Source organism: Schistocerca serialis, chromosome 12, assembly GCF_023864345.2.
Source record: "Schistocerca serialis cubense isolate TAMUIC-IGC-003099 chromosome 12, iqSchSeri2.2, whole genome shotgun sequence".
NCBI lineage: Eukaryota > Metazoa > Arthropoda > Insecta > Orthoptera > Acrididae > Schistocerca > Schistocerca serialis.
In genome coordinates, this window is record NC_064649.1 from 161,681,549 (window position 1) to 161,700,506 (window position 18,958).

The 18,958-nt window shown below is 42.1% G+C and overlaps 1 protein-coding gene across 2 annotated transcripts in view; it reads right to left on the reverse strand.

Annotated features, from left to right (window-relative positions):
- LOC126428315 (protein spindle-F) overlaps window positions 1–18,958 on the reverse strand; it is a 147,875-nt gene that overhangs the window by 50,688 nt on the left and 78,229 nt on the right. For both annotated transcript variants that reach the window (XM_050090249.1, XM_050090248.1), the window contains exons 4-5: window positions 13,459–13,550; window positions 10,594–10,837 (exon numbers count right to left, since the gene is read on the reverse strand). In XM_050090249.1, the coding sequence (XP_049946206.1) occupies window positions 10,594–10,837; window positions 13,459–13,550 (336 nt within the window). The remainder of the gene's footprint in view (window positions 1–10,593; window positions 10,838–13,458; window positions 13,551–18,958) is intronic.

An 18,958-nucleotide genomic window follows, 5' to 3' on the forward strand; every position in this document is an offset into this window, starting at 1 on the left:
AAACTTCTGTGAACACCTGTGACCTGGCGCCTGCACAAACTTCTGTGAACACCTGTGACCTGGCGCCTGCACAAACTTCTGTGAACACCTGTGACCTGGCGCCTGCACAAACTTCTGTGAACACCTGTGACCTGGCGCCTGCACAAACTTCTGTGAACACCTGTGACCTGGCGCCTGCACAAACTTCTGTGAACACCTGTGACCTGGCGCCTGCACAAACTTCTGTGAACACCTGTGACCTGGCGCCTGCACAAACTTCTGTGAACACCTGTGACCTGGCGCCTGCACAAACTTCTGGGAACACCTGTGACCTGGCGCCTGCACAAACTTCTGCGAACACCTGTGACCTGGCGCCTGCACAAACTTCTGCGAACACCTGTGACCTGGCGCCTGCACAAACTTCTGCGAACACCTGTGACCTGGCGCCTGCACAAACTTCTGTGAACACCTGTGACCTGGCGCCTGCACAAACTTCTGTGAACACCTGTGACCTGGCGCCTGCACAAACTTCTGCGAACACCTGTGACCTGGCGCCTGCACAAACTTCTGTGAACACCTGTGACCTGGCGCCTGCACAAACTTCTGCGAACACCTGTGACCTGGCGCCTGCACAAACTTCTGTGAACACCTGTGACCTGGCGCCTGCACAAACTTCTGTGAACACCTGTGACCTGGCGCCTGCACAAACTTCTGTGAACACCTGTGACCTGGCGCCTGCACAAACTTCTGTGAACACCTGTGACCTGGCGCCTGCACAAACTTCTGTGAACACCTGTGACCTGGCGCCTGCACAAAATTCCCAGCTGCCACAGATGCAGGCGGCCATTACACTGAGCAACGTTTGCAACACGGGACGCCAACATGGTGTGCAATTAATAAATCCTATTCTCTCGTTTGGAAATTAAAATATGTTCTTTTCAATCATTTATTCATTATTTCTCTTCCGTTGTGTCCTTACAAATGTTTGTACAAAGTTTCACTGTCCTACGCTCCCTCATTTTTCACAGGGCCTATCCGCCTATCCGAAGTACGACAGTTTAATGGTAACTGCTCTGTAGAATGATCACGTAGCCTCAGTCCCGGTAAAGTAGATGGCAGACTGCGGTCAATTGGCAGGATACTGGGAAAACGCAATCGGTCGACAAAGGACACTTCCTGCAAAAGACTCGTGTATTGAATCTTAGAATATTTCTCGAGTGAGTGGGACTAACTAGTGACATTGAAAGGACACAAAGACGGGCAACGCAAATGGTCACGTATCTTTGACTCACAAGAGAGTGTGATGGAAATTCTGAAAAACTTTTAATCATTATTTTTCAAATTATATATCAATTAGCTAATGACAGTCTATTTACACAGTTTCGTCAACTAGTATTTCCTTTCCAGATGTTCTACCACGTACTTTTTGGGCTGCTTCAACTACAGTGTCTTTGAATAAACTCCATTCTTTTTCTACATTGCAGAAAACTTCTTTTGGAAATTTTTGTGAGATTAATTCTCTATACTTCTCAGCACAAAATCAGAGTGTGCATAGAGGCATTTACGAAGTCATTCTTTCCACAACCCACACGCCACTGGAATGTAAGAAACTGTAACATCTGTTAATGTACTAACAAGGAGGTGTCTCCCACGGTGGGACTGACTTTTTGAAACAATCTATACAGTCGTGTAGGTTATAGTCCAAGGTGTCACACTCTGCAGCCATTCGCCCTGTCCAGCACTCGTTTCTGAGTAATCGATGAAAAACAATTTTGGAATTTTGCGTGATGCTCTATAGCTTTAAAAAGAGTAACGATATAGAGACTGCTCGGGTAGCGTAACGGTTAATGCACAGTCTCGCATGCAGAAGGTTGTGGGTTTAAATCTTGTCAGGTGCCTTTATTAAATCCATTTTGAAATAACTTTGATCCTTACTTTTATTCAATTAATTGATTTAAATGTAATTTTTTATTGCTATTCCTTTGTCACATTATATTAATCACCACATTAACCGTTTCATTTCTCCTGATTTTAACTCTGAGTCATTCTTTTTCATTTGAAAATTTGTGATTTTCATTATCTTTATTTTTCTATCATAATATTTTAGACATTTTAAAATGCTAATCTACTAATTAAAAAACAAAAGACAATATAATCTATTTATACTGACTGTGCAATGGTGTCAAAAATACATTTTTCGCCACAAGGTGTTTCCTGAATGGTAATCATCATACAAACATTTAAAACATAAATTCTCATTGCACTATTGAAAAATATTGCAGATGAAGATTTTTAGAAAAAAAGGGATTGTAACTAAAATGAAATTCAAGCAAAATGAGGAATAGAAATAATGAATGCAATAAAATGGAGAAAAATATACTATTATAAAATGGAAAAAATTAAAATGAAGTTAATAAATAACAATAATTAAAATCACATGAACAAGATTTAAAGAGGAACAAGAATGATAGTAAGAAAAATGAGCACAAAAGAAGAAGTTGATATGATGATTAATATTACATGACAAAGGGAATAAAAAAATTCCATTTAAGCCAAAAAATTGGACAAAAATAATGATCAAACTTATTTCGATACGGACTTACAAAAAAAAAAATTCCAAAGCACTTTATGAGATTCAAACCCACAACCTTCAGCATGTTAAGACTGTACCTTAACCATTACGCCACCCGAGCAGTCTGTATCTATATCTGGATCCCGCTCCAGCCACTGCAGGGTCTGGGTGCTGATGAGTCCCCTCCATTTGGCTCGGTCCTCCCACCACTTTTCTTCCTCCACTTGCTGCCAGGTCACACCTCTCCTTTCCACAGATATTCTCACTCCCGTTTTCCATCGTGTTCTTGGGCGCCCTCTAGGTCTTTTTCCATCCATCTTTAGTTCTTCCATAATTTTGGGGAGAGTCTGCCCACGCATCCTCTTAACATGCCCATACCATCTTAATCTCTTTTTTTTTTTATTATTATTTCTTCTCTCATACATTCTTGTTCAAGGTCCTTACTCTGTCCATTCTTGTTTTCCCCTTAACTGCTCTGAGAAATTTCATTTCCCTTGCTTGCAGTCTGCTCCAGTCCCTGTCTGTCACTGTCCATGTTTCTCCTCCATAGGTGACAACAGGGAAGTAATAATTCTTCTACATAAGGAGTTTTGCTTTTTCTGAAACTTCATTATTCCAAATCAAGGTGTTCCATTGTTAGGTAGACATTGCCTCCCTTCTGTAACCTCCTATTAATTTCATTGGTTATTCTTCCATCACTAGATATTTCACTCCCTAAATAAGTGAAACTGGTTGCCACTTTGAGGAGTTCTCCATTCAAAGTAATATTTCCGTTGATCCCTTTGTATCTCCCAAATACCATTACTTCACTCTTATCTTTATTTATTTCTAATCCATACCTTTTCATTATTTACTTCCACGCATCAAGCTGTAACTGATTTATTTTTAATCCATACCTTTTCATTATTTCCTTCCACGCATCAAGCCGTAACTGTACATCTACCTCTTTATCGTTCGATATTACCATATCATCTGCAAAAATAATCTTTTTGTCTTTTTCTTTTACTATATCTTTAACTGCCCTATTCATTCCCTCCATTACAACATTAAAAAGTGCATGAGATAGAATACTTCCCTGTTTAAATCCTTGTCTTATTTCGAAGTATTCAGAGTTCCCCAATGGTGTTCTAATTCTACAATTGTGTCCTCTGTACATTGTCTTTATTACATTAATGTATCCATCTTCTACATCTGTCTTCTTCATTTCTTCTCAGAGTCTTTCTCTGTTAACTGAGTCATATGCCTTTTCTATGTCTATAAAAACCATTATCACCCTTCTGTTACACTCCCAACTTTTTTCCATCAGTTAACAGATAGAAAATATCAGGTCGATCCTGCTTCTTCCTTTCCTAAGTCAATGCTGTTCTTCACTAGTTCCTTTTCTATCTTTTCACTTATTCAATTCAGTAAAATTTTTTCAAAACTCTTGCTGTATGACTCATAAGGGTTATTTCTCTATAGTTTTTACAAAATCTTTTATTGCCTTTTTGAATATGGGAACAATGTCTCTTCTTCTCAAATCGTCAGGTATTATATTATTTCTCCAGACACCTGCTAGTACTCTATGCAGCCACTGCAATCCCACTGGACCTGCCGCTCTTATCATGTCCACTGATACTTCATCAGGTCCTGGGGCTTTAACCCCCTTTCATCTTCTTCACAGCTATTTCCATTTCTTCCCATGTAATTTGTCCTAATTCTGCTTCCCAACTGCTCCCCATTTCTCCATTATTGGTGTTTCCTCGTATCCCTGCTCCTCAGCGTTTAACAGTTTCTTAGAGTGTTCTTTCCTGAGATCTTTTATATTCCCTGGATCTTCAATCACAGTACCATCCTCTGTTTCCATCTTTACTGGTACTTCAGAACCCTTGTATTCAGTATCTCATCACATTTGTTACTTTCTCTCCTCATTCCCTATCTATTAGAATATAATCAATAACACTCTTGGATCTTCCATCCCAACTGTATCTGGTGATAACATGACTTTCTCTCCCCCATGAACCATGGACCTTGCTGTTAGTGGGGAGGCTTGCGTGCTTCAGCGATACAGATGGCCGTACCGTAGGTGCAACCGCAATGGAGGGGTACCTGTTGAGAGGCCAGACAAACATGTGGTTCCTGAAGAGGGGCAGCAGCCTTTTCAGTAGTTGCAGGGGCAACAGTCTGGATGATTGACTGATCTGGCCTTGTAACGCTAACCAAAACAGCCTTGCTGTGCTGGTACTGCAAACGGCTGAAAGCATGGGGAAACTACAGCCATGATTTTTTCCGACGGCATGCAGCTTTACTGTATGGTTAAATGATGATGGCGTCCTCTTGGGTAAAATATTCCGGAGGTAAAATAGTCCCCCATTGGGATCTCTGGGCAGGGACTACTCAAGAGGATGTCATTATCAGGAGAAAGAAAACTGGCATTCTATGGATCGGTGCGTGGAATGTCAGATCCCTTAATCGGGCAGGTAGGTTAGAAAATTTAAAAAGGGAAATGGATAGGTTAAAGTTAGATATAGTGGGAATTAGTGAAGTTCGGTGGCGGGAGGAACAAGACTTCTGGTCAGGTGAATACAGGGTTATAAACACAAAATCAAATAGGGGTAATGCAGGAGTTGGTTTAATAATGAATAAAAAAATAGGAGTGCGGGTAAGCAACTACAAACAGCATAGTGAACACATTATTGTGGCCAAGATAGACACGAAGCCCATGCCTACTACAGTAGTACAAGTTTATATGCCAACTAGCTCTGCCAATGGCAAAGAAATTGAAGAAATGTATGATCAGACAAAAAAATTATTCAGATACTGAAGGGAGACGAAAATTTAATAGTCATTAGTGATGGAATTCGAGAATAGGAAAAGGGCGAGAGAGAAACATAGTAGGTGAATATGGATTGGGGGTAAGCAATGAAAGAGGAAGCCGTCTCGTAGAATTTTGCACAGAGCATAACTTCATCATAGCTAACACTTGGTTTAAGAATCATAAAAGAAGGTTGTATACATGGAACAATCCTGGAGATACTAGAAGGTATCAGATAGATTATATTATGGTAAGACAGATATTCAGAAACCAGGTTTTAAATTGTAAGACATTTCCAAGGGCAGATGTGGACTCTGACCACAATCTATTGGTTATGAACTGTAGATTAAAACTGAAGAAACTGCAAAAAGGTGGGAATTTGAAGCGATGGGACCTGGATAAACTGACTAAACCAGAGGTTGTACAGAGTTTCAGGGAGAGCATAAGGGAACAATTGACAGGAATGGGGGAAAGAAATACAGTAGAAGAAGAATGGGTAGCTCTGAGGGATGAAATAGTGAAGGCAGCAGACGATCAAGTAGGTAAAAAGATGAGGGCTAGTAGAAATCCTTGGGTAACAGAAGAAATACTGAATTTAATTCATGAAAGGAGAAAATATAAAAATGCAGTAAATGAAGCAGGCAAAAAGGAATACAAATGTCTCAAAAATGAGGTCGACAGGAAGTGCAAAATGGCTAAGCAGGGATGACTAGAGGACAAATGTAAGAATGTAGAGGCTGATCTCACAGGGGGTAAGATAGATACTGCCTACAGGAAAATTAGAGAGACCTTTGGAGAAAAGAGAGCCACTTGCATGAATATCAAGAGCTCAGGCGGAAACCCAGTTCTAAGCAAAGAAGGGAAAGCAGAAAGGTGGAAGGAGTATATAGAGGGTCTATACAGGGGTGATGTTCTTGAGTACAATATTATGGAAATAGAAGAGGAGGTAGATGAAGATGAAATGGGAGATATGACACTGCGTGAAGAATTTGACAGAGCACTGAACAACCTGAGTCGAAACAAGGCCCCGGGAGTAGACAACATTCCATTAGAACTACTGACGGCCTTGGGAGAGACAGCCCAGACAAAACTCTACCATCTGGTGAGCAAGATGTATGAGACAGGCGAAATACCCTCAGACTTCAAGAAGAATATAATAATTCCAATCCCAAAAAAAGCAGGTGTTGACAGATGTGAAAAATACCAAACTATCAGTTTAATAAGTCACAGCTGCAAAATACTAACGCGAATTCTTTACAGATGAATGGAACTCATTTCTGGCTTCTAACCGTTCCATCTGGTTTCTGACAATCCTAGAATATCCAGTCTCTTCAGCAAATGTAGGACTTTAACAAAGGAGGTAGCTTCCGAAACATTAGTTCGACCAACACTCGAATATTGCCAGTGAGTCTGCGATCTCTAACAGATCTGAATGATAGGAGATCCCAAGAAAAGTAGGACATTTTGTTAAAAGTCCATTTAGTAAGTGCAAAAGTGTCATGGAGATGCTCAGTCAACTGCAGTGGAAGATGTTGCAAGAGATGCATTTGGCATCACGGTATGGTTTACCGTTAGAAGTCCAGAAGGCATACGTTCCTGGAAGAGTCAACCAATATATTGTTTCCTCCTATATAAAAACGGCATGGTACACAAAGTATTCTCTGCCACACACAACGATGTGGCTTGTGGAGTATACATGTAGATGTATTCATCATGTCCACCACTTGCTACATCTTCCCTGTCAGTGTCTATATATTCAGTGTACCAAATCTTAGCCCTTTGGAATAGAAGGGTTTAATAAATCACAGCTGCAAAATACTAATGCAAATTCTTTACAGACAAGTGGAAAAACTGGTAGAAGCTGACCTTGGGGAAGATCAGTTTGGATTCCGTACAAATGTTGGAACACGTGAGGCAATACTGAGCTTACGACTTATCTTAGAAGTAAGATTAAGGAAAGGCAAACCTACATATCTAGCTAGCATTTGTAGACTTAGAAAAGCTTTTGACAATGTTGACTGGAATACTCTCTTTCAAATTCTAAAGTTGGCAAGGGTAAAATACAGGGAGCGAAAGGCTATTTACAGTTTGTACAGAAACCAGATGGCGGTTATAAGAGTCGAGGGACATGAAAGGGAAGCAGTGGTTGGGAAGGGAGTGAGACAGGGCTGTAGCCTATCCCCGATGATATTCAATCTGTATATTGAGCAAGCAGTAAAGGGAACAAAAGAAAAATTCAGAGTAGGTATTAAAATCAGTGGAGAAGAAATAAAAACTTTGAGGTTCGCCGATGACATTGTAATTCTGTCAGAGACAGCAAAGGACTTGGAAGAGCAGCTGAACGGAATGGACAGTGTCTTGAAAAGAGGATATAAGATGAACATCAACAAAAGCAAAACGAGGATAATGGAATGTAGTCGAATTAAGTCGGGTGACGCTGATGGAATTAGTTTACTAAAAGAGACACTTAAAGTAGTAAAGGAGTTTTTGCTATTTGGGGAGCAAAATAACTGATGATGGTCGAAGTAGAGAGGATATAAAATGTAGACTGGCAATGGCAAGGAAAGCATTTCTGAAGAAGAGGAATTTGTTAACATGAAGTATAGATTTAAGTGGCAGGAAATCGTTTCTGAAAGTATTTGTATGGAGTGTAGCCACGTATGGAAGTGAAACATGGACGATAAGTAGTTTGAACAAGAAGAGAGTAAAAGCTTTTGAAATGTGGTGCTACAGAAGAATGCTGAAGGTTAGATGGGTAGATCATGTAACTAATGAGGAGGTATTGAATAGAATTAGGAGAAGAGAAGTTTGTGGCACAACTTGACAAGAAGAAGGGACTGGTTGGTAGGACATGTTCTGAGGCATCAAGGGATCACAAATTTAGCATTGGAGGGCAGCGTGGAGGGTAAAAATCGTAGAGGGAGACCAAGAGATGAATACACTAAGCAGATTCAGAAGGATGTAGGTTGCAGTAAGCACTGGGAGACGAAGGAGCTTGCACAGGATAGAGTAGCATCAAACCAGTCTCAGGACTGAAGACCACAACAACAACAACAACAACAACAACATCAACATCTCCTCATTCATTATGTGGTCTACCAATATAATCTTTTTCTTTCTACTGTAGCACCACATTTCAAAAGCTTCTATTCTTTTCTTGCTTAAACTGCTTATCGTCCATGTTTAACTTCCACACATGACAATAAACCACACAAATACTATCAGAAAAGAATTCCTGACAGTTAAATCTAGACATGGCGTTAACAAATTTTTTTTCTTCAGAAACACTTTTCTTGCCATTGCCAGTCTACATTTTATATCCTCTCTACTCTGACCATCACCAGTTATTTTACTCGCCTAATAGCATTTAATTCGATTACATGCCATTATCCTCATTTTGCTTTTGTTGGTGTTCATCTTATGTCCTCCTTTCATGAAGCTGCCCATTCCGTTCAACTGCTCTTCCAAGTCCTGACAGAATCACAATGTCATCGGCAAATCTCGAAGTTTTTATTTCTTCTCCATGGATTTTAATTCCGACTCCGAATTTTTCTTTTTGTTTCCTTTACTGCTTGCTCAATATACAGGTTGAATAACATCGGGGAGAGGCTACAACCCTGTCTCACTCCATTCCCAACCACTGCTTCCCTTCCATGTCCCTCTACTCTTATAACTACCATCTGGTTTCTGTAAAAATTGTAAATAGCCTTTAGTTCCCTGTATTTTACCCCCTACCTCCTTCAGAATTTGAAAGAGTGTATTCCAGTCAACATTGTCAAAAGCTTCCTCTAGGTCGACAAACACTATAAACATTGGTTTCCCTTTCCTTAACATATCTTCTATGTGAAATCGTAGGGTCAGTATTGCCTCGTGTATTCCTACATTTCTCTAAAAATCCGAACTGCTCTTCCCCAAGTTCCCATGCTTCTGTAAAGGATTTGTGTTAGGAATTTGCAACTGTGAGTTAATAAACTGATAGTTCAGTAATGTAGTAAGTAATGAACATATATCTGTGTCTGGACTCACTGTATTGTTAATTAACGATTTTGACGATAATGTGTTGTCAGCAGAATGTTACCGTCAGTGTTCAAACTTGACACTTTTACACAATGCAGTGCTGAGTGTATTAGACTTTTTCCTAATCAATTTACATTACTTGTGCGATACCTGCCCACACCCATTTTCCACAGATAACTTTGCCACCGAGGGCAACAAATCGGGCACTGATGTATGTATGTCGGTTACCCGACAGACAAGAATTAACTGGTGAAATTGTAAACAATGATTTTCAGAAAATCATTAAGTGATTCTCTGCAAATGGGCTCTCATTAAACTTCGACAAAACACTGTATATACAGTTCCACACAGCAAATGGAATGACCCCATTAATAAATATAGACTTCGATCAGAAATCGGTAGCTAAGGTAGAATATTCAAAATTTCTAGGTTTATGCATTGATGAGGGGTTAAACTGGAAGCAACACACTGAGGATCTGCTGAAACGTTTGAGTTCAGCTACTTATGCTATTAGGGTGATTGCAAATTTTGGCGATATACATCTGAGTAAATTAGCTTTCTATGCCTACTCTCATTCTCTGCTTTCGTATGGCATCATATTCTGGGGTAACTCATCATTGAGTAAAAGAGTGTTCATTGCACAAAAGCATGTAATCAGTATAATTGCTGGAGCTCATCCAAAATCATCCTGCGGACACTTATTTAAGAGCTAGAGATCTTCACTATAGCCTCACAATAAATATATTCACTTACGAAATTTGTTATTAACAATCCGAACGAATTCAAAAGTAATAGCAGTGTACATGGCTACAACACTAGGAGAAAGGATGATCTTCACTACTCAAGGTTAAATCTAACTTTGGCTCAGAAGGGGGTAAATTATGCTGCCACAAAAGTCTTTGGTTACTTACCTAATAGCATCAAAAGTCTGACAGATAGCCATATAACATTTAAAAGGAAATTAAAAGAATTTCTTAATGGCAGCTCCTTCTACTCATTAGATGAATTTTGGATATAGGAAGTGGGTAACTTCCCAACCACCATCATTACGAAGTGTCGTATTAATGATCTATGGAACAAGTACTAATCTAATCTAATCTGGCTCAATGAGGAAACTCCTCCGGTGCCACCGAATCACTCTACTGAGGTCATACAGTGTGGAGAGTGATGACTAAACTGTGAGGGAGACTGCAAACGCTAGCCACTGAGAACATCAGAAAGGACACTTTACCTTTTCGCGAATTGAAAGCGGCGAAGAGGGCGCACATCTGGACCTGCTGGCGGCGCAGAGCGTCTCTCGCCGCTGCCAGCTTCTCCGACAGCACCCGGACTTCCTCCTCCGCTTCCTCCAACGCGTCTTCGCCGGCCGCCTCGTGCGCCCGGTACGAGAAGCCGAGGTTGCGGACCGCAGCCTGAGAGGCGGCCCCGTCACACGCCAGGCCCTCATCGCTGTGGTCGCTCTGCAGCTCCACCATCTGGAGGGAACACGGCACACTTCTCTCGTCACCGGATCGAGCAGGTCACCGTGCGAGCTACGTATTTGATGAAATTGAATGGCCCACAAACCTATTGTCCGGCACAAAATTGTACTGCATCCAGACAACAGACGATGTTTGTGAATATAAAACAGGTCGCAAAGCTAGAACTGCAACAATCTAAACTAAATACTAGAATTTACAACTATAGTTTTTATAACAATACGGCATTTTTTAACTGCTAACCTCTGTTTATACCGTGTGTGTGTGTGTGTGTGTGTGTGTGTGTGTGTGTGTGAGTGAGATAAGGGGGGGGGGGGGATAGAACTTTTTTTTTGGGGGTGGGGGTGGCTTTTGTACTAGCTGTTAGCGAGTGTCTCTCTCTCTCTCTCTCTCTCTCTCTCTCTCTCTCTCACTCACTCACTCACACACACACACACACACACACACACACACACACACAGTATAAACATCATAAACAGAGGTTGGCAACAAATAGGTAAACATGCCAAAGATGATGAAACACGTAATGGAGTCGCAATATTTACACTGTGAAAAGAAGTGTACGATGAAATAGTTGTATCGAGTGACAGAAGAACAATAATACACCACAAAAAAGAGTGAGAAACATGGTGAACAGTGTGAAATATAAAATTTTCCCGGTGAACTGAATAATCAAAACGATTTCGGGCTTGCAGCCGGTCGTCGTCAGCTTCCATCCACGATATTTCGACTGGACAACTGCCAGCCATCCTCAGGTGAGCCATCGGAGACTGACGAAGACGCCCTCCGTTCCGTAATGTATAGCGTGCAGCGAGTATTCTGCGCATGCGACAAAATCGTGTGGACAGACGAACCACACCGCCCGCCAGCTGTCTTCGGCATTGTCAATTGCCGCGGCCATCGGAGTACTCTGACGTCTCCGTCTGGAGCAGATCTTAGAGATGACGGGGTACCACGAATTATCTAGCTGGTAGCCACTGTCACAGTTGATAAGATTGTCTGTCACGCGAATTTCCACTGATTCTTTTATGACGGAGTCCCAAAAGGATGTTGCTGTGGCCAAAATTGTTGTCTTGTCATGCTCAATTGAGTGTCCAGTGGAAATGCAGTGCTCAGCAATTGCAGACTTGCTAGATTGCAAACGGCGCATACAGCGCTGATGTTCAGTGCAACGTTCTTGTACTGTTCGCAATGTTTGTCCTATATATGACATGCCACACTGACGAGGTATTTCACAAATTCCCGCCTTCCGCAGTATCAGATCGTCTTTCACTGATCCCGGCAGGTCAGAAATCTTCAATGGTGGACGGAAAATTACTTTCACTTCTAAACTGTGGAGGATTCTTGCAATTTTGAAGGAAAAGTTGGCAACAAATGGAAGAAAAGCTAAAGATTTAGTAGACGTGTTCTCTTCTTTCTCCACTCCCTGTTTCTTTGGCTTAATTGCAAGTGCCTTGCTAATTTGCCGAGTAGAATATCAATTCTCTTTGAACACCCTCTTCAGATGGGCAAGCTCTTCAGGCAAACTACGTCCACCTGACACTACATGAGCTCGGTGTACAAGTGTTTTAAGTACACTCATTGTTTGCGATGGGTGATGGCAGCTGGACGAATTTAAATACAAATCAGTACGTGTGGGCTTACGATAAACCAAATGCCCCATAGAGCCATCACTCTTCCGTCTAACTAGCACATCCAAGAAAGGGAGGCAACCAGTCTTCTCTAATTCGACAGTAAACCGAATGTTCTCGTGAATAGAGTTGAGGTGATCTGAAAACTCCACGGAGAAGAAAAATTAATGGAGTTTTTAGATCACCTCAACTCCATTCACGAGAACATTCAGTCGGGCGCTGCTGGCGGGCGGTGTGGTTCGTCTCTCCATATGATTTTGACGCATGCGCGGAATACTCGCTGCACGCTATACATTACGGAACGGAGGGCGCCTTCGTCAGTCTCCGATGGCTCACCTGAGGATGGCTGGCAGGTGTCCAGGCGAAATATCGTGGATGGAAGCTAACCACGACCGGCTGCAAGCCCGAAATCTTTTTGATTATGGTGACCAGTATGTGGATGGCGAAAACACAAAGATGTGAAAACAGAACAGTGATAAAAGTGCTAGTGTGACCTCCAGACCAGATGTGAGGAAATGCAGATCAGCAAATCTTAAGTAATTTTGTTTTTACAAAAAATCGCGAAGTGAACTGTTTGATAATCTATAACTAACAAAACTGTATCGCTATAGATCCCACTGATGCTGCCTTGAAACAGGAGAAGGCGAAATGCGTATGGATTAAATAAAGTAACTAGCAGCAGGAAAAGGCAGTTTTATTTGCAAAACGAGGATACAACAGCTTTATGACAACGTTCCCGATCAAATCAGTGAATGCTTGTGGGACTTTCGAATGAGACAAGCTGTACGTTAACGTACAGAGTCAAACTCCGCCAGCTGCCTTTAAAGCGTACTGGTGGCAGATTACGACTAGTGCTAATTTACTTGAACTGATTGGTATGGTAAGTACTTATAGATTCCCAATAATCAGTCATAATCTAGTATTTTCAACAGTTCAGAACACAGAACAATTATTTCTACGGAAGAAAAGGTACAACGAAATACTCACTTGTTCGTACTGACTCTGTAGATCAGCTTTCGCCTGCAAAATACTTTGGATCAATTTCGAAGAAATTTCTTCAAGGCTTTCTTCTTTAGCACCTGTAAAAACAAACGTGGATCTTTAATTCCACCAGAAGTACAGGTAACACAGTCACAGGAGACATCTGCGAGATTTTTTGTTCACTGCTACAATGGGAGGGATCACTTTCAGCCGGCTGTCTTCCGACACGTGAAACAGTTGCACAAATGCGAGACCTCATTAATTGTATTGTATAATATTGTGGATTAGATCACACAGAACTGAGAAGTATATCTCTACCATTCAGACATTACAACAGTGAGAGGCACAATTTATATCAAATGAAGCTCTTCAACAGTACATCAATAAATTATTTTTATTTGTGAACATACAAAAACTAGTGACGGAGAACATTTGTCCCGACAGCATTCTCGAAGTTTACTACACTGCGGAGGCCCAGTTCTGTCGGTCGTCAGAATGCCGGAAGTGGTGCTACGACTGACCTCCAGAATCCATCTTTCTTAGCTCAAAGTTAATTACTATCAAAATCTTGTCTAAAATTTTTGTGTGGCTACGTTGGTATTGACTAATCACTCGTTTTGAATAGGTCGCAGAAGGAGCCTCACACGTACTGTGATGCTCAATATATTGTGGCAGTCTTAGACTGAGATTTAGTCCGTGAGCTATTGAAAATAAGTCAAAATTGACATAGCTGTACAGAGTAAAACACTTCAATGAAAAAGATGTACCCACTGCTGCTCTCTGGTAGTAATTAATTCACACACTGTGCTTCATAAATCCCATTGAGGGCAGCCTTTAGGGCTTTTAAACAAGTCGAGCTTTACATTAACATGATGAAGCAAACTCTGCCAGCTGCCTAAGATTACTAACAAGTTACAACTAGCACTAATTTCCTCAAACCGATTATTATGACAATTACTTCTACAATATTTTAAATATGTATCGCACAGGGTCAAACTTTTCAGTGCACTACTTTCCTGGAGAACTGAGCAAAACTAGGTGAGGTTGTATTATTTATAAGAAATGCCTTTCATAAAATAGTGTCAAAATTGTTAAATGGAACTACATAATTGGGTTTATTTTGTTTAGTGGAGATGCTGAGTCACGATAGACACAATACAATAAAAAGATTCAGACAATTAAAGCTTTCGGCCATTAAGGCCTTTGTCAGCAGTAGACTCACTCTCTCTCTCTCTCTCTCTCTCACACACACACACACACACACACACACACACACACACACACACACACACGCACGCACACACACACACGTCTGCAGTCTCAGAGAATTGAAACCACACTGCGAGCAGCAGCACCAGTGCATGATGGGAGTGGCAACTGTGTGGGGGTAAGCCTGGGGTGGGGAGGGGGGGTGATAGTGTGGTGGGAGTGGTGGACAGTGAAGTGTTGCAGTTTAGACGGAGGGCAACAGAGAAGGTACGGAGGGGGGAGGGGGTAAGTTGCGGAAAGGAGAGAAATAAAACCAAATTAAAAGACTGGGTGTGGTGGGGAAATGGCGGCTGTATAATGCTGGAATGGGAACAGGGAGAGGGCTGGATGTGTAAGGACAGTGACTGATGAAGGTTGAGGCCAGGAGGATTACGGGAACGTAGGATGTATTGCAGGGAAAGTCCCCACCTGCGCAGTTCAGAAAAGCTGGTGTTGGTGGTAAGGATCCGTACGGCACAGGCTGTGAAGCAGTCACTGAGATGAGGGATATCACATTTGACAGCGTGTTCAGCAACAGGGTGGTCCACTCGTTTCTCAGCCACAGTTTGTCGGTGGCCGCTCGTACGGACAGACAGCTTGGCGGTTGTCGTGCCTACGTAGAATGCAGCACAGTGGTTGCAGCATAGCTTGTAAATCACGCGACTGGTTTCACAGGTAGCCCTGTCTTTGATGGGATAGGTGGTGTTAGTGACCGGACTGGAGTAGGTGGTGGTAGGAGGATGCATGAAGCATGTCTTGCATCTAGGTCTATTACATGGGTATGAGCCATGAGGTAAGGGACTGGGGGTTGTGTAAGGATGGGCGAGTATACTGTCTAGATTCGGTGGACGATGGAATACCACAGTAGGAGGGATGGGAAGGATAGTGGGTAGGACATTTCTCATTTCAAGGCATGACGACAGGTAATTTTAACCCTTGCGGAGAATGTAATTCAGTTGCTCCAGTCCCGAATGGTACTGAGTTACGAAGGGAATCCTTCCTAAAAACCCAGTATCCTAAACTTCTCACCTGGTTCAGATTCATTGGTGACATCTTTGCTATCTGGATTGAAGGTGAGGACACCTTATTCACATTCCTCTAGCACCTCAACAACTTCTCCCCCATTTGCTTCACCTGGTCCTACTCAACCCAACAAGCCACCTTCCTAGATGTTGACCTCCACCTCAGAGATGGCTATATCCATATCAAACTAACCACCAGCAATACCCCCACTTCGACAGCTGCCATCCATTCCATACCAAGAAGTCCCTTCCGTACTGCATCTGCAGTGACGAGCAGTCCCTCTCAAAATATACCAAAGGTCTCACTGAAGCCTTCACTGACAGTAATTATCCTCCCATCCTTGTACAAAAACAAATCTCCCATACCTTATCTTTCCAGTCTCCCACCACCTCCCAAAGTCCCACAATCCGGCCACAGAGGAGCATTCCCCTCCTCACTCAGTACCATCCGGGACTGGAGCAACTGAATTACATTCTCTGCCAGGATTTTGATTACCTCTCGTCGTGCCTTGAAATGAGAAATGTCCTGCCCCCTATCCTTCTCACCCCTCCTACCATGGTATTCTTCCATCTACTGAACCTACACAATATACTCGTCCATCCCCTTGCTCCCAATCCCTTATCTCATGGCTCGTACCCCTGTAATAGACCTAGATGCAAGACCTGTCCCATACACCCTCCTACCACCACCTACTCCAGTCTGGTCACTAACATCACCTATCCCATCAAAGGCAGGGCTACCTGTGAAACCAGTCATGTGATTTACAAGCTATGCTGCAACCTCTGTGCTGCATTCTACGTAGGCACGACAACCGCCAAGCTGTCTGTCCGTACGAGCGGCCACCGACAAACTGTGGCTGAGAAACGAGTGGACCACCCTGTTGCTGAACACGCTGCCATACAGCAACACCAGCTTTCCTGAACTGCGCAGGTGGGGACTTTCCCTGCAATATGTCCTATGTTCCCATAACCCTCCCGGCCTCAACCTTCGTCAGTCACCGTCCTCACCCATCCAGCTCCCTCCCTGTTCCCATTCCAGCACTATACAGCCGCCATTTCACCACCACACCCAGTCTTCTAATTTCATTTTATTTTTCTCCTTTCCGCAACTTACCCCCTCCCCCCTCCGTAACTTCTCTGTTGCCCTCCGTCTAAACTGCAACACTTCACTGTCCACCACTCCCACCACACTATCACCCCCCTCCCCACCCCAGCCTTACCCCCACCCAGTTGCCACTCCCATCATGCACTGGTGCTGCTGCTCGCAGTGTGGTTTCAATTCTCTGAGACTGCAGACGTGTGTGTGTGTGTGTGTGTGTGTGTGTGTGTGTGTGTGTGTGTGTGTGTGTGCTGCTGACAAAGGCTTTTATGGCCGAAAGCTACAATTGTGTGAATGTTTTTGTTGTGCCTATCACGACTGAGCATCTCCACTATATGGTGAGCAGCAACTTTCCTTCTCTGGTATTGTTACATTCCATTCTGGATTTTCCATTGTTTGGTTTACTTCATTTGTTGGAGTCACCAAGGTAGAACAGAGGAAACCAGTGTGGTACACTTCCTCTGTTACGGTTCTGATTAGTGCCACCTCAAAGCCAGCCCACAGGATAAGATGCCGCTCAAACTGTCTGTGTTGCTCATAATTACTGTACATTAGTCAAGGAACAGGAAATGTAGTAATTGGTTGGAATGTTTTGAGATGCTGAAATCAATTCGTTTATCTCCTTCTGCCAAACTGTAAAGTTAAAAGTAACAGATTTTATTATGTCAAAAAGTTTATGTTCATTGTGTGTGATTAGTTGTGAAGAATGTAAGAACATAAGTGGATAGATAAAAAATCTAGTCGCCAAGCGGCGGCATAACACACACGTAAAAGACGGTTGTAATTGGCAAGCTTCTGGAGCCAGTGGCTGCTCCTTCAGGCGGAAGTGTTGAAGGGGAAGGAACAGGGGTGAAGGAAAAGAACTGGAGAGTCCTCTCAACCCTTCTGCCTGAAATGCAGCCACTGGCTCCAAAAGCTTGCCAATTACAACCGTCTTTTACGTGTGTGTTCTGCCGACGCTTGGTGAGTAGATTTTTTATCTATCCAGTTATATTATTTTGTCAATAATTGATTGTTTTTGAAGAATATAATAAAGTTGATTCACAAGATGTGTTTGAAAGTTTAATAATTTATCAACAAAAAGGACTGGAAGATAATTAATGTACATATCTGCAGAAATGATTTTACATCAACTCACGTAACTAGTGAAATAATTTTGCAGTCATTAAATGTTAACCACATATAGAAACTGAATTATCTGAGTAATACATTATTACCTATTTAATTTTATGAAGCTAGAGGTAAACCCATAATCAATAAATAAAAATTAAGATCATGTTGTTGCTGTTGTTGTTGTTGTGGTGGTGGTGGTGGTGTTGGTGGTGGTGGTGGTGGTCACCAGTGCTAATTAACTCAAGAATGATGCACTCTGCTGAATTTTTTCCTTAACAATTATTTCTCAGCGCAACCTACCCTGCAACACCCTTATGAGCTTTCCAGGCTATTTCTGATGACCACTGTTGTTGTTGTTGTTGTTGTTGTCATCAGTCCAGAGACTGGTTTGATGCAGCTCTCCATGCTACTCCATCCTGTGCAAGCTTCTTCATCTCCCAGTACCTACTGCAGCCTACATCCTTCTGAATCTGTTTAGTGTATTCATCTCTTGGTCTCCTTCTACGATTTTTACCCTCCATGTTGCCCTCCAATGCTAAATTTGTGATCCCTTGATGCCTCAGAACATGTCCTACCAACCGATCCCTTCTTCTAGTCAAGTTGTGCCACAAACTTCTCTTCTCCTAATTCTATTCAATACCTCCTCATTAGTTATGTGATCTACCCATCTAATCTTCAGCATTCTTCTGTAGCACCACATTTCGAAAGTTTCTATTCTCTTCTTGTCTAAAATATTTATCGTCCATGTTTCACTTCCATACACGGCTACACTCCATACAAATACTTTCAGAAACGACTTCCTGACATTTAAATCTATATTCGAAGTTAACAAATTTCTCTTCATCAGAAACGCTTTCCTTGCCATTGCCAGTCTACATTTTATATCCTCTCTACTTCGACCATCATCAGTTATTTTGCTCCCCAAATAGCAAAACTCATTTACTACTTTAAGCATCTCATTTCCTAATCTAATTCCCTCAGCATCACCCGATTTAATTCGACTACATTCCATTATCCTCGTTTT